General features: G+C 35.8%; 1 protein-coding gene across 1 annotated transcript in view; it reads right to left on the bottom strand.

Moving 5' to 3' along the window:
- The window catches only part of LOC113043949 (protein FAM13A-like), a 42002-nt gene extending 30791 nt beyond the window's left edge, over positions 1-11211 (bottom strand). The window contains exons 1-5 of the mRNA XM_026203502.1: positions 10953-11211; positions 8765-8974; positions 6827-7004; positions 1279-1426; positions 84-170 (exon numbers count right to left, since the gene is read on the bottom strand). Of these exons, the coding sequence (XP_026059287.1) occupies positions 84-170; positions 1279-1426; positions 6827-7004; positions 8765-8974; positions 10953-11211 (882 nt within the window). The remainder of the gene's footprint in view (positions 1-83; positions 171-1278; positions 1427-6826; positions 7005-8764; positions 8975-10952) is intronic.
- Positions 11212-15357: the final 4146 nt, after the last annotated feature.

The following is a 15357-nucleotide window of genomic DNA, read 5'->3' as shown; positions in this document are numbered from 1 at the left end:
TCTGTGTACCGCAGCAGGTTGTTAATACAGGCATATACACATCTACAAATACACACACACACAGTGTATACTATCACCCATACCTTCATCTTTTTGACATGTGGAGCGTGTGCCTTCGGAGCAGGATTGAAAGTTGAAGTCTCTGTGTTTTCAGTGTTTGTGTTGGCCTCCTGAGAACAAAACAATACACTCAGGGATTCACGCGAGATCACTTGAACCCACTGACTACAGCAACAAAGCATCAGTGCACATGAGCGATGCATTCAGAAAACAACACAATTTCATGTGACAACTGAAACTAAAGGGAAAAGCAGACACTGTTGATGGTGGCATTGGAGAGATAGCATGATGATGTCTTGCAGTTTTGACGAGTCGGTGCAAACAGCAACAAAGCAAGGTCAGGCAGACACAGAGGCATGTGACCACTAAGCTGAAGCAGGAGAAAGTGACATGTTTTGGGTTGTGAAAGATGCATTCATATACATGGGTTGATGTTACTCTGCAGTTTTGAAGGCATTTGGTGTACTTCAGATGTTCAAATCTAACAAATTTGAGAACAAAATCAGTCTAAAGTGTCAATTTTTCAAAATTTAGATTGCATTATTCATAAAGCTGAAAAAAAAAACAAGCTTTCCATTGATGTATGATTTATTAGAAAATATTTGTCCAAGATACAACTATTTGAAAATCTGGAATCTGAGGGTGCAAAAAAATCTAAACACTGAGAAAATCACCTTTAAAGTTGTCCAAATGAATTCTTAGCAATGCATATTACTAATCAAAAATTACGTTTTTATATATTTATGTTAGGAAATATACAAAATATCTTCATGGAACATGATCTTAACTAAATAGCCTCATGATTTTTGGCATAAAATAAAAATCGATAATATTGCTAAAAATATACCCCAGCGACTTAAGACCAGGTCCAGGGTCACATTTAGCAAATAACAAATTTCTGGATATATAGTTATCATTTAAATTATTATTATAAAAAAAAATATTATTAATTATTATTAATTATCAAAATTATTATTAATTAAAAAATGATAAATACTAGGATAGTAAAGTAAGGATACTAAAACAACACTGGTTTGAACCTTTATTTTAGTTTGTTTGCGTGTATTAAGATTAAATGCCTCCTTTTCAAGGACTATTGTGTTGCACTGAACAATTCTATTTATTATTCTTTAATAATTTTGTCTATGGTACAGAACCAAGGGCAAGTGAAGTGGCAGTGCATTGGGGGTTAATACTGTATGTTTTGTCATTACTCACTTTTACTTTGATGAGGTTTGAAGGTTCTTCTTCGATTAGTCTTATCTCCACCGCAGGCTCAAAGATAGCGCTGTAGTTCTGGATCAGCTTGGCCATAATGTTATTACAGATATTCTGCTCCCGTATACCGTCAAAACCAGATGACACACTGCAGAAAACACACACATGCTGTGAAAACACAGACCGAGTGCTGCCACATTAAATTAGAAAACCAGAAACAACATTTACCTCCTTTTTTAAAGGCCCTTTTTAGTAATAAATCATAAGCATTGACATATCACAATCAACTGAGCAATATATAAATAATGCAATAACAGTGAATAGATTTGGCGCTGATAGTCTTGAGGGCAATGCGCTGATATATTGTGCTGTTGCACTATGGGTGTCCCGAGTTTGAAATCCAGTTTGAGATCCTTTCCCAATCCTGCTCCCCTCTCTTTCTCTCACTTTGCTTTCTGTCACTTTAACATGGTTCGATACTAATAGACAAAATATGGCAAAAAAAAGTATATATATATATATATATATATATATATTTCATATTCAATTAAATACAATAAATGTATTAATATGAACAAAATGGAAATGCAAAAATAAATCAGGAATAAACCAACTTTTTTCATAAAAATGTGTAGTAAAAAATGTCATTATGGGATCAAGGTAACATTATATCGTCAAAAGCCCCTTGAGCCCCAAGAAGGTTATTCCATATATACTTAGTAAGGTTTCACAAAATAAAACAGCAAACAAAGTGTAATGATATTAATAAAAACATATTTTTTTCGCCAAACAACGTAGTTCATCAGAAATGGTTGTGGTTCAAACAAAGTGGTTGCCGAGCACCACACAAACGTAAACAAAGGTGTATGTTTGTAGAGTGATTTACAACATTGGCTCAACCAATCAGAATCAAGGACCGGAACTCTCTGTTTTATAAAAACTATTTGCTGTCAGTTAGGTAAAATGTTTTAAAAGCAAACTTTTTTGTAAACTAAATAATTATTCTCTCTTAGTGTGAGGCCACACTGAGATACTGTCCCACGACGGCGTGATAAAATATACAGTAAATGCTACTGTATGGGGTCACAGAGTGCTCGTCTGACAGCTGTATTTATGATTTTATTATTCACCATAAAGAGAACATGCTGTACAGAGAAGAACATGTGACTAAAACAGAAAACAGTTTTGTCACTTCCACACATGTTGTGGCTGAAACTGAGCGGCTGATGCATTATTAGAGATTGCGTTCATATTACAATAGGTATGTGACTAAAACAGAAAACAGTTTTGTCACTTCCACACATGTTGTGGCTGAAACTGAGCGGCTGATGCATTATTAGAGATTGCGTTCATATTACAATAGCTGACAACTTCCTTTCAAGTCACTATAACAGGGAACAAATAAAATAATATTTAAAATGAATTGATGCAACAATTATTTTGACGAAGCATGTCACATTACTTCATGCCCAGCCTCTGTAAGACATAAACTACATTGAAAATTTTAGTAGATAGTTAGTTATGTATGGAGGTACACATCTGAATGCTTTTTGATTTTTTTTCTCAGAGCTATTCACTTGTGAATAATCAGAGTGTTTCTGTGCCTGAAAATAGCAACCAAGTAATTTATGACCACACAGAGCATATGTAAGTGATATTTGTGTTAGCGCTGACATCGAGTAAAGAATTCCACCCAGACTTTGGCCCCCTCTATTGGAGTCCGAAGCCAGGAGAGCTAGCCACAAGAAAGCCGAAACTTGCACCCAACATGTATTTCAAAGAATGATTTTTAATGATGCAATGACAATTTAAACCATCAAGATTTAAAGTTATAATTTATAGGATTATATCAATAAAAAAAAGAAAAGAAAATCATGCTTTGGTAAATCATAATTATGTAAAAATATATATATTTTTTAAATTATGTTTAAAGAAAAAAAAAGTACAATTACTAGACAAAACTGTATGGTTTATTTATTTCCGCAACATTTATGGACCAATTCTCACTAATAACTCATTATTAATTACAACTTTTTGTCTCAATACACTCCTAATATATTCCTTATTAATAGATAGTAAGGTAGTTGTTTAGGTATGGGATTAAGGGAAAATATGGTCGTGCAGAATGAGGCAATAATATGTGCTAAAACGTATAAATAAACAGCCAATATGTTAGTAATATGCATGCTAATAAGCAACTAATTAATAGTGATAATTCAGAAAAGTGTTACTGAAAAATATGCTTTTTAAAATGTATCCAGTCCTTTGATATGACAAATTAATATTATACATAGCGTCTCAATTAATATGAAGTCATAAAAAATTAATTTTTGAAGTTACAGTACACTTATGACAAACAGAATAATTCATCACTGTGCAGCAGGGAAGGAAATTAACACCCGCCACCAGCCAAATGCGGGTGTGTTTGTGTTGTGGCGGGTAAACTCGCTTCACCTACCGGCCACCGTGGCGGGTAAATATAAATAGCCTACTGTTTCACCTGGTCGGTGGACAAAAAAAAAAAAAAAGTTAATTTTCATCCCTGGTGTGAGTACAACACGCAATAAAGTGTAATATCATCCCAAGCAGCTACGTGGAGAAAGGCGGTGTAAACCTGGCTCGAAACGGCGGCGTTTTTCCCAGTACAGTGTTTGCAGCTGAAGTTAGTGCCACTGGAGGAGTTGGTTATTTACAGTACATTTTGTAGCACGCGCTCATGATATAAAAGATCGCATGAAGAGTTGAATTTGTTATCGCGCACAAGTTTCCACATACTGTCACGTCTCTGTCAAACTCCGGTAAGTTCATTTTCCTCCAGCATTCTGCAACATTTTAGATTATATGGACAGTTTGTGTTTATCTTTTTGTTTTTATCGGCATAATAAGCAAACTAACAAACAGTATTATCGGTCGCGTGTCTAATAACTGCTGTCCGGGGGATGCATTTTATTTCCAATCTTCAAGTACTTTTTCAGAAGTTAGCTCTGTGGCTAGTAAGCAAACCCTCTACATTGCGACTAAATCTTCCTTCTGGCTACTAAATTATGTCTAATATGAGCCAATGGCTAGTAATGATCTGATTTTACTCGCCAGTGTGTTAGTTGGAGGCTAAGTTTAGCACAGATATTTTCACTCGCGAACACTCTTGACTCTCCGTCAGACGATCTGTGCTTTTTTTTCCTCAATGGATCCGCAACGCACCTGTATAATGCAGGCGGCAAGGAAGTCGACCGGAAGTTGAAGTCGTCCGCGAGCTGCCATCTTGTAGCAGAACTTCACTTGCGTTAGCATCCCATTGACTTTGCATTCATTTTGGCGTCACTTTGACAGCGAATAACTTTACATCTGAGGCGTTTAAAGACTCCGTTTGTCCATTATTTATTTCTATAGATATACGACAATGTATAAAGGGTTCCATTACCTTCTATGTTACATTATGGCCCCGTATAAACAGTTTTTTTTAAAATAGGCTAACGATTGCATCATAACCACTGGACTCTCTGTCGCACAGTAGAGAAATTACCGTACAGACAGGAGGAGAAGCTCGAAGGCAATTAACTTAATATGGCGTACTGGCGTTACATTTTAAAATACTAGGCCTATACAAAATAATTAATCAGAATACTTACTCCTGCTCACTCACGCCAAAGAACTCCCCGCTCAAGCTCACCGTCACTGCAAGATTAACGATGGCAGTTTGCACGCACAGCCACTAGAAGATTTACATCTGTCAGACAGGTTGCTGACGTCATCATGCTTAGTTTGAGTCTGGGCGTCAGAAACGGAAGTGCTAAAAATAGCTAAAAATGGGCTTAACTTGTCTCAATTGAGTTCCAATGGGGTCGCTGTGTCCATTTCTTTTACTGTCTATGGTATAATGTACTGTAACCTCTAGTGTTAAGGAGCACAAATCGCCGTCGCTTTATCTCACACTCACATAGAGAAAGAGAGAGAAGAGATAGGGGATTGACGTGCTACATTTAAACAATATTATTTGTTTTATTTTCCTGTCAAAATAACGTCGTTCCTATGGAAGACTTCAGCTTTTAAGAACAGCTGGGTTTTCCGGTAGTGGGTGGAGTTAATGCGCGAACGGCAATCTCATTGGCTGGCGCTCACCTATTATCATCCCTGTTTTGATTTCAGCAAATCAGTTCGAGCGAACACACAAAACCTAATTAATACTCACGAATCCAGCAGCTCATTAATCCTTAGTAATCCTTAGTGTGTTTTATAGTTTTTATTAGTAGGAATCGTATTATTATTATTATCTTATCGGGAGTTTTGTAAGGCTTTTTTCCCAAATTTTTTTTTTTTTGTTGTTTTTTTACAGAAACACTAAATGACCAAAAAAGCACCACTACCAGTCCGGATAAAATGTTCAGTTAAAACGACTAATAAGCATTCAAACATGGATATCAAGTTTACTTCTAATTACGAAAGTTCTATTCTTAAATGATACTTGATTATTTTAAAGCTTGACTGACTGGCGAGTAAACTAAAATAATTACTAGCCAATTGCCAAGGTGTCCGTAGAGGGTTGTAAGTTGTTATGTAGAAACAACATTGTATCACTACACATGTTTGACAGCTCTGGCGTGACGAGACGTGTAAAAACGATGTATTAAAAATGCTGTGCGTTTGTTTGTCGCTGGTGTAAAAATGTGCGAGCCGAGATTTCTTTCAGTGATACAGTGTTGAACAGGGGACTTTTCCCCACGTGTTCCCTCAACCACAAAAAAACAAAAACAAAAATACACCAAAAAAAAAAAAAAAACATACAGTTACACATACAAATACTGGTGAATCCTTTCCTTTGGAATTAAATACAACATTATTAATGCGTACAAAAACAGTGCAGTGTATCATCCGGTTGGGCTACGGAGTTGAGAAAATTAGCTACTTCAGCAAGAGTCGGCTGTTTCAAAACCTAGTAAGCTGTCTAGATAGGCAGCATTTTTGAGCATCACTGAAAGACAAAAAGTGAGTATTTCATTAAGACTTGAGATTAAATAAACTGCTTAAAATTGTAGATCTTGTAGTATTAATTTTCATACGCAGTTACACATTGTCAGTTAGAAACAAGAAAGTGGCTGGTAAAAACATTGAGTGGCTGGTAGATTTTGAAATCCACCACTCACAGTGGCCGGTGGACAAAAAAGTTAATTTCCATCCCTGCTGTGCAGGCATTGAAACTATGCTTTACAGAGTTGGTCAAGGGTTGTGTTAAGTGTGTCTTGGAGACATGAGTCCCGATCACTCTGAAATGCAGCCAATGAGAAGCCAGACTGAGAACATGACACGCAGTCGCAGACCACATATCATGCACCTTTCGGTGATGAGCGGACGAAACATCATTCAAATAGCTTGCAGATACATGCAGAACATCTAACATTTAGAGCTTTCTGCAATTACCTTCAACTTAAATGCAAAGTAAAGAAGTTACTTGAAGACATCATGGGTATCAGATTATGGGTAAGCTAATATAATTAATGGACGTAAAAAATATTTGATTGCTTTGCTTTTGAGCTGTGTGACTGTGACTTACTGGAAGATGTTGGGCCCAAACACTGTGGCCAGGTTGGTGGCGGTCATGCGGTTATGAGCATGTTCCTGTTCCACCTGGGACAGGAAGTGACATAAGTGATGCAGGAGACTGTAGTGGATATCTGGCAGCTGGAGTAGGAGCTCACGCAGGTCCTTACAGAAGTCACCCTCACTGGATTCTGACAGAACAACACAGAAATATAATAAAGGATTTGATATTTTTGGTAAAGCAATATGATCAAAGTAATAGAAAATGCTACTTTAAATGATTTAAATCACCTTATAAACTCTGTGAAAACACGAAGTGTTGACAAGGATTTTTGTGGCGCTTTTAAGGTGAATAGTAAATGTGGAAGTGAATAAAGCTGACTGTGAACTACTCTGTACGAAGTAGGGGAAGGGTGATGGCTTTAATAGTGTGTGTGGACATGGGAAGAGAAAGTGACACATCAAATCGCTGGATTGTGCCTGCTATAACTACTAATGAAATAGAGGAACCTCCCTATGATCGTGAAAGCTAAGCTAGAATTTACTAGAAATCATATATATATATATATATGTATATCAATCCCTCAGGACTTTTTTCTGATTTTTGTGGCCTAAAATGACTGATTTTGCTGCTGCCTTTCTCAGAATTTGCAGTGATATTTGCAGCATTTCTTCAAACATTGTCATGACTTTTCTGATTTTGGGAACCATTGTAGGGCTCCAGAATAACATTTGAGGACACCAGAAAACAAGTCTGTGGGGAAAGCAGCTCATGTTCAAATTCTTTCTTGGGAAGCATTAATATGAAACTGAGGTGTTTATTGGTGCACCGCTGATCTCTGACACCAAGATAACATTAATCAAGTAAAGTCTCCTCTCTGCACGTCGCAGAGGTCAGTAAGTGATGATACAGTTGCAAATTCATTTTTTTTTTTTTTCAATTTGAATGGACGCAAGCCAGCAAAACAATGTAATTAATTAAAGTACTAAAGCCAAAATCTTGCCTAGAGCTCTTTAGGCAGTAAGAAAACACAGATCATGATTTAAAGCACTTACTTTGACTATGACTCATGAGCTTTAGATAGAACCATAACCTTCACCCAAATAATTTCAGTTGATCAACAGCCTAACAGGTTTGACTGGCACTAAAACCAGTGACATATATTGCAAATATTGTTAATTATATAATATATAATAATATATCTAAAACGTACATAAGGATAAGTGGACACGGTGATGGAAAAATATAATAGGGAAAATTTTAAAGGTGTTGCATTTGCATGCAAAACATTTTCCTTATGACTCCACTTCAAAAAAAAAAAAAAAAAAAATTTTAGCAATGAAATATATTTTTTCTCATTTCAGCTTATTTTTCATTCCCATATCCCTTTATAGCTGTTTTATGCATGTTTTTGACTCTACTAAAGCATAAAAATACTATAATATGTTTGCAGATATTTAAGAAACATGCTAAGTTAACATACTTGTTTATCTGAAAAACAATGCTACAGTAAGTTATTCTTTTTTGAAAATGTGCGTCTGGGCCGAAATGTCGGTCTTTGTTTTGGTTTGTGAAACCCGCCCACTGCCAGTTTACCCAATCCATATTTGACAACATTTTTAAATTAAATCTTAAACTAATGACTAATGATAATACAGGGATAAACTACATGACTTTTTTCTCAAATATGGTCGTTTTGAATTGAAATTGTATCATTTCTTAACTTCTTAAGTCTGACAAAACAAGAAATGTTTATCCTTGGCTTTTCTATAATTAGGCATACGAATGAAAGACGAAATCATTACTTCTCAAGTACGTCGTGCCTTATATTTTCTCTGACCATGTCCCCATAAAGTCTCCGAAGTTTAAAATCTTTCAGTTACCAGTCCAGATGTTTTAAGTACTACCCCACACCACACCACCCAAACATGAAGACTAAAGCTGCCTCACCCTGGTGCAGCTGAATGAGAGGACTGTGGATGGAGGGATGGATGAGACCTTCAGGCAGATCCCTGAAGAACTGTTTCAGTAAACTGGCCACAGCACAGGGGTCTGAATCCTGATGCAGATCCACCTCTTCTCCTCCATCAAACCTCTGCCGCAGGTTCTCCACAGTCCGGACGCTGCCGTTTACTCTGAACAGACCCTCCAGACGAAGACCTGGCAGATGATGGCACCATGAGACAGACATGAAGCCCTGGAAGTCCATTTGTAGTTCAAACTAACAACATTTCAAGGTTTCAACACGTAGTTATGCCACTTTTAGTTCAACTGACAAACTAATCTTTAAAAAAATAAAATGAGAAGATATTTGATCAACGCCATAAAATCTACAGAAAAATCAAGCTCAAGTAAAATTCTTGCACAGTTTCGTGCTGACATGTCAAAGGCTCAGCCCTTCTTCTCTGAAGGGTTATAGCAGCATCCAGAGGAAAACAGGATGTACTACAGTTTGGAACAAATATCAATTCTAGTCTTTTTAAGACCCGAGAGTTGATTTCAAGGAAAAATTCTAATTCTAAGTCCATAGGAAGTGAAATTAATATAATACATGTTGAAAAGTATTGTTATATAAAATAATATTGTTCTCCATTTCATCCTCGCGGTTTTGTCATGTTGTTGTCAATCACAGTTCTTCACTAACAAATGAGTTTTCGAGGATTATGTAGGAAGTTTTTTATTATTATTATTATTGTACATTTATAGTGCTCTCTATTATCTTTTGTGTTTTTAAATAAATTAAACATACTGCTTTTTTAACTAACTGTATAATGATAAACTTAGTATTTTTTTACTGTCAATAAATAAATATTATTTTGAAGAAATATGATTAGAAATCATGCTGCTTCTTGAGTGCACACATCTTTCCTTTTTTATTTGGTTTGACCTTGATCCGGTACCCAGTTACCTAATTGTAATAGTCACAGCTTGGTCTTTGTTGAGCTAAAGGCTTGGAGCCATTCACTAAAATAGTAAAAGCTGTGACTTTATGTTTTTAGACATTATGTACTATTGGCAGGTAGAAAAACACACTGCTTTCCAGTTGATTCACTTCAGCCAACATGGTGCACTGAGTGAACCCACAGTATTCTTCAAAAGGAGCACGCGCACACACACACACACACACACACGTTTGTTTTTGTGAAAAGTGGGGACATCCCATAGACATAATGGTTTTTATACTGTACAAACTGTATATTCTATGGCCCTACACCAACCCTAACCCGTAACCCTCACAGGAAACTTTGTGCATTTTTACTTTCTCAAAAAAACTCATTCTGTATGATTTAGAAGCGTTTTGAAAAATGGGGACATGGGTTATAAGTCTCATAAGTCACCCTCTCCTTGTAATACCTGTGTCATACCCATGTCATTATACACAGTTGTGTCCTGATATGTCACAAAAACATGCACACACACACACACACACACACACACAGAGAACATGTAATTGATTTTAAAAAGTTTGAACTTTGAAATTCATGTATAAGAAAATGCATGGATAAGAATTTCAATAAATAGTAGTAAAACGTTTTGGATAAACTCAAATATGTCTTTTTTTTCATGACTACAAAATAATATTTGTATTTTAAAAATGCAAGTCACACAACAGGATTACTTAAAATCAAAGGCAATTAAAATAATCAAAAAAAAAAAAAAAAAAACTAGTCACTTGTTGACTAGTCACAACACCTAAAATACAGAAATATAAATTATAGATTTATAAATGGAATTTTTTATAATTATATCTATATTTAGTAAAAACTTTCATTTCAAAATAAAAATAGAAAACAGAACAAAAAAAAGAGTATTACAAAATAATATATAATATAATTGTTTGCCCTAGAATCATTCCCTTGTTATATGGCATTTGCCGCACCTCTGAAAACAATCATAAATCATAAATTGTCCAATAACTCCTAGGCCTGTATCAGTCACCTGATGAGTTCTTCTTTGTAAAAAATGTAGTAGGCCAGGATCAGGATGTGATGTGATGTGCTATTAGATGCTTAAAGCATTATAATGGTTCACTGAAGAAATACTCAGGTTACTTTTAATTCTTTATCATTGTCCCCAGATCAGATTTCTCCCACCAACTGCGATCAGGTCTAACACATGAGCTGAGAGCAACACTTACCATGCTTTTCCAGATACTCCACCATACTCCGGACCACCACAGGAACCCCGTCCTCGACCAGTCCCAGATCTCTCAACTCCAGCAGGGACACACCGAAGATCTTCTTCCTCCCCGTGGCGGTGGCTGGAGAGGGTTTGATCATGGGCAGCTGCACCATCCTCTTCATGTCCTCCTTTATCTGAACGGCTGCCTTGTTGTGCTTGGAAAAGCAGAAGAGAAAGGAGCAGTCAACCACATCCACTGTTCTGACCGTCTGCATCTTGATGAACCCTAGTCCATCTATCATCCTTTATATCAGAGACTTTTCCCACTGCCTGTGTACTGTAGGTGGATCTGTCAGTGGCAGGAAACAGAAGGGAGGGAGTCTAGTGTGTGTGTGTGTGTGTGTGTCTACGTCAGGAGAGGTTGCCATGCACCTGTAACCAGGTGAGAGGAAACACACTCAAGCTGACAGTATGTCAAACTCAGCTGTGCCTAGAGAACAGGGCTTGTTATGGATTAGAGGAAGAAAGCTTTGAATCTTATGCAGTCAGGAAGTTATACTGATGTGGTGAACAAATATTTTCCTTTCAATGAAAACTATAATCAATTTAAGTTAATCTGGGAAGAGGTTTATTAGGTAATAGACACCTAAAGTATAAGGGATTGTTATTTTTGTATTGTTAATATATTATTGTAGTTTTTGTTAATATTTTGAACTGAGTTGTATTTAGTAGGTAACACGTTTTTTATGTATATATAGATTTTATTAAGTTTTAGTTTAGTTTGTTCATATTATATTATTTATGTTAATATTTATATTCAGAGAAATAAAAAAACATGATTTTTTTTTTACAAGTTACCTGTTTACCGTTAGCATGCTAATATGACGGGAAACGTTAAACTGATATTTATTTGTCATTTTAAATTATTATTATTTACAATTTATTTTATTGATAATTTAAAAAAAAACACAGATTGATAAGTAGTATGATGGACAATAGTTAGCTATGTTTACCATTGTAAATTGTTAAAGGGTTATGCTTTTTTTTATGTAATAATTTACAAATCTTAAATCAGCCTAAGACTGGTGACCTAGTTCAGCTTAAATTAGCTAAGAGCAGCAAACCATTTTGGGCTAGTTTGAGATTTTTGAGCAAGGCTGCAGTAGTTCTTAAAATGCAATAAACGCACAGATAAACGTACAGATTGCCTGCTCATTCTGTTCTCTACAGTCTCTCTACAGTCATGTGAGCATCTTCTAACTGGGTGTTCTGTACGAAATTTCCTTTTTCAGCAGTGCATGACCCAGGCCACTTTGTAAACACACGTTTATACTATAGCCTATGCATAATCAGCTCAAATACCAATAGTAGGAGTACCTTACCGTATAAGTGCATTTATTTTGAAGGCATGACAGCATAATTTGCTTAATAATCAGTGATTTTTAAAAATGTTTTTAACAGAAATGCCCACCAATGTTACATTTATTTAATAAAAAATACTGTTAAAAACTGTAATATTGTGCAATACAGTTTTCTATTTGAATATATTTTAAAATGTAATTATTCCTGAGATGCATAGCTGAATTTTCAGCATAATTACTCCAGTCTTCAGAGTCACATTATCCTTCAGAAATCACTGTAATATACTGATTTACTGCTCAAGAAACATTTCTAAATGTCATTGTTTAAAAACTTTCTTTGTTGAATAAAAGTACCAATTTCTTTCAAATAATAATGATAACTAATTATTAGCATAGAAGCTTTATATCTGAATCTTCCTGCTAAAGTCTCTAGCATTTTGCTCCTCCAGTAGTTATTAAGAACATAAGCCTGTCTGAGCTACTCATGCGAGACCAACAGGAACAGATGTCCAAGAAATCACCCCAACCCCACACAGGGTCCTCTCAACACTTCATATGTGAAGAGCCTAGCATTAGCATACAGTCATGCTATTCACAGTCAATGAGAGTAATAGAAAACTTTGTGCTGCAAGTTTCCATTACAGGTTCTGACAATGACGCCCCCTGCTTTGACTCTTTTGGGAATCAATGGATCTTCTAACGCTCCCCTATAGACTGCCAAATACACCTCAGTGAAACTTTATGATTTCTAGCTGAAGAGTTAAGATAAGTTAGCTCAAAAACTAAATTAAAAAGTTTAGGGCCAGTCATTTTTTTTAAATGATCAAAAGTGACAGTAGAGACATTTATAATGTTACAGAATATGTCAAAGAAATGCTGTTCTTTTGAACCTTCTATTCATCAAACAATCTTGAAAAAGTGCACCATTTTCCAGTGATGCTGAAAATTCAGCTTTGCATCACAGAAATAAATTATATTTTACAATATAGTCACATAGAAAACAGTTGTGCCTGAATAAATAAATCCAGTCTTGATGATCATAAGAGACTTTAAAACATTGACAAAAATAATACCAGCCCCAAACTTGGCTACAAAAGCTAGTATAAATGTAGGTTTTGGTCTTAGTTCAATTTCACAAACTCCATCTCTGTTGGGTGAAAAGCCAGTGTCTTCATGTTTGCTGATATGTCACGCATGCGTGCGCACACATGCTGTGTGTGGTCCTGACAACAACTGGTTGTAGCAGCGTATGCTAGCAACAGCTGCAGATCCTCTCTGCTATTATACAAACACAAGCTCATACTTTACAACACTAACTACATTTTCCAAAACTGTATCTTTATGGATACAACAGCTTGTCACTGGGACAGTTCTGATAAGGGACAACTTTGTACCTTATTTAATCCTAAAAGGAACATACAAGTACACTAGAGTAGTGTGTATACTTAAAATACGAAACTTTTAAGGGTTAATAAGATACAGAGTTGTCCATTTGAGGTTACTGTCCTAATAAAAAAAGAATCAACAAAGCAATGTTAACTTATGTATAAAGTTTCATTAAGTGAAGCTCACACTAGAGTGTCAGGTCCAGGTGGCCTATGAGACATTGTTAACAGATGGGAAGAAATGACCTCAGTCTATCGGCTTTTACCCAGGTTTAAGTCCAGGATGACAGCCGGGACTCTTGCACATTGATGCATGCAGATACTCCACAATAATCAACTCAAACATACACACTTAAATACTGGCTGACTGAGTTCCCTGCCTTAAAAGGAGCAGACCATCATGTTTTTTGTACTTACACAGATGGTTATTGCTCCAGCCCCCATCTCCCTCTTCTTCCAGGAAGAGCCTGTAAAGTGTTGAATTCTCCAAATTCCTTCTCCTTTCTTACTGTGGCTTCCTTAACGTCCCATAACAAAGACACCGGGTCTGATGTGCTGTTTAGTCCATCTTTGGATGGGCTAAACGTACTGGAAAACTTCAGAGGCTAAGCAGAGGAGTCAGTCTCCCTTTCCTAAAGCTCAGCGGAGCTTAGTGACTCCTCACCACCAAATGAAATCTGAGCCCTGCGCTCTAATTGGCTGGTGTTGTGGGTCACATGACCAGCTGTCCCAAACCTTTGAGAGTCTCTCCACTTGGGGCAAATGAGAGGAAGCTACATCAATAACCAATTCACAACTTTTCATTGTTGATGTAAGGGGCATTTGTTTGTCTTCATACATTTAAAAAATGCTGGTAGAAAATGAAACTTATCTGACTTTTTTTCCCCCTTGTTTTTATGATTTGATATTTTAGAATCTCCTTTGCAACTTAACTGAGAAAATCAAGACCACTTTTAGCTGCATGTTAATTTGTATGCACAGGCTTTTGTACTGAATAAAACATTGTTTTGCACAAAGAGCACTAGATCTCCAAAGCTTCACTGAAAGACAATAAGTGTTTAACAAATCTAAACTTGCATTTATAAATACATCAAAGGAAATCTTATATTTGAGCTTCTAAACAGTCATTGACATTTGTCTATATTCCAGGTTATGACCTTGTTTAATCTCTTAAGAAACTTCATGAGGTGCTTTCAATGTATGCTGGACACTTGTTGGCTGTTTTATCTTCAGTTACCAGTCTAATTATGATTAAAAAATAAAAATAAAAATAAAAAGTTTAACAAGAAATAAATAAATAAATTCTGTAAGTTTTGTAAATAAGTTCCTATGTGTCTACAACATATGCCTTTAGATTAAAAGATTCAGTCCTACTGTCCGATCTTGCCAAGACTCAATTTTTACCAAATCTGTTATTAAAAAAATGAAGCAGCACAAATTTTCTCATATTATTATCACTTCAAAATGTGGCCTGGGTTTCATTATTACAGAGGATTTTGAAATCCTAACAAGATGTATCCAGAAAATATATTTAAATAAATTAAGGAGATTTAGAAGCTACATCAGCCACTGTAATATATTAAAATATATAAACAACAAACCTTGACTATGGGTGCATTCATTTACCCTAAAGTTACTTTTTGTCCTTTTTCCTTCCCATATAATTTCTCACTTG

The sequence above is a fragment of the Carassius auratus genome, chromosome 26 (assembly GCF_003368295.1).
Source record: "Carassius auratus strain Wakin chromosome 26, ASM336829v1, whole genome shotgun sequence".
NCBI classification, from domain to species: domain Eukaryota; kingdom Metazoa; phylum Chordata; class Actinopteri; order Cypriniformes; family Cyprinidae; genus Carassius; species Carassius auratus.
The sequence above is the reverse complement of the archived record's forward strand: the minus strand, read 5'-3'. Positions and strand labels throughout refer to the sequence as shown.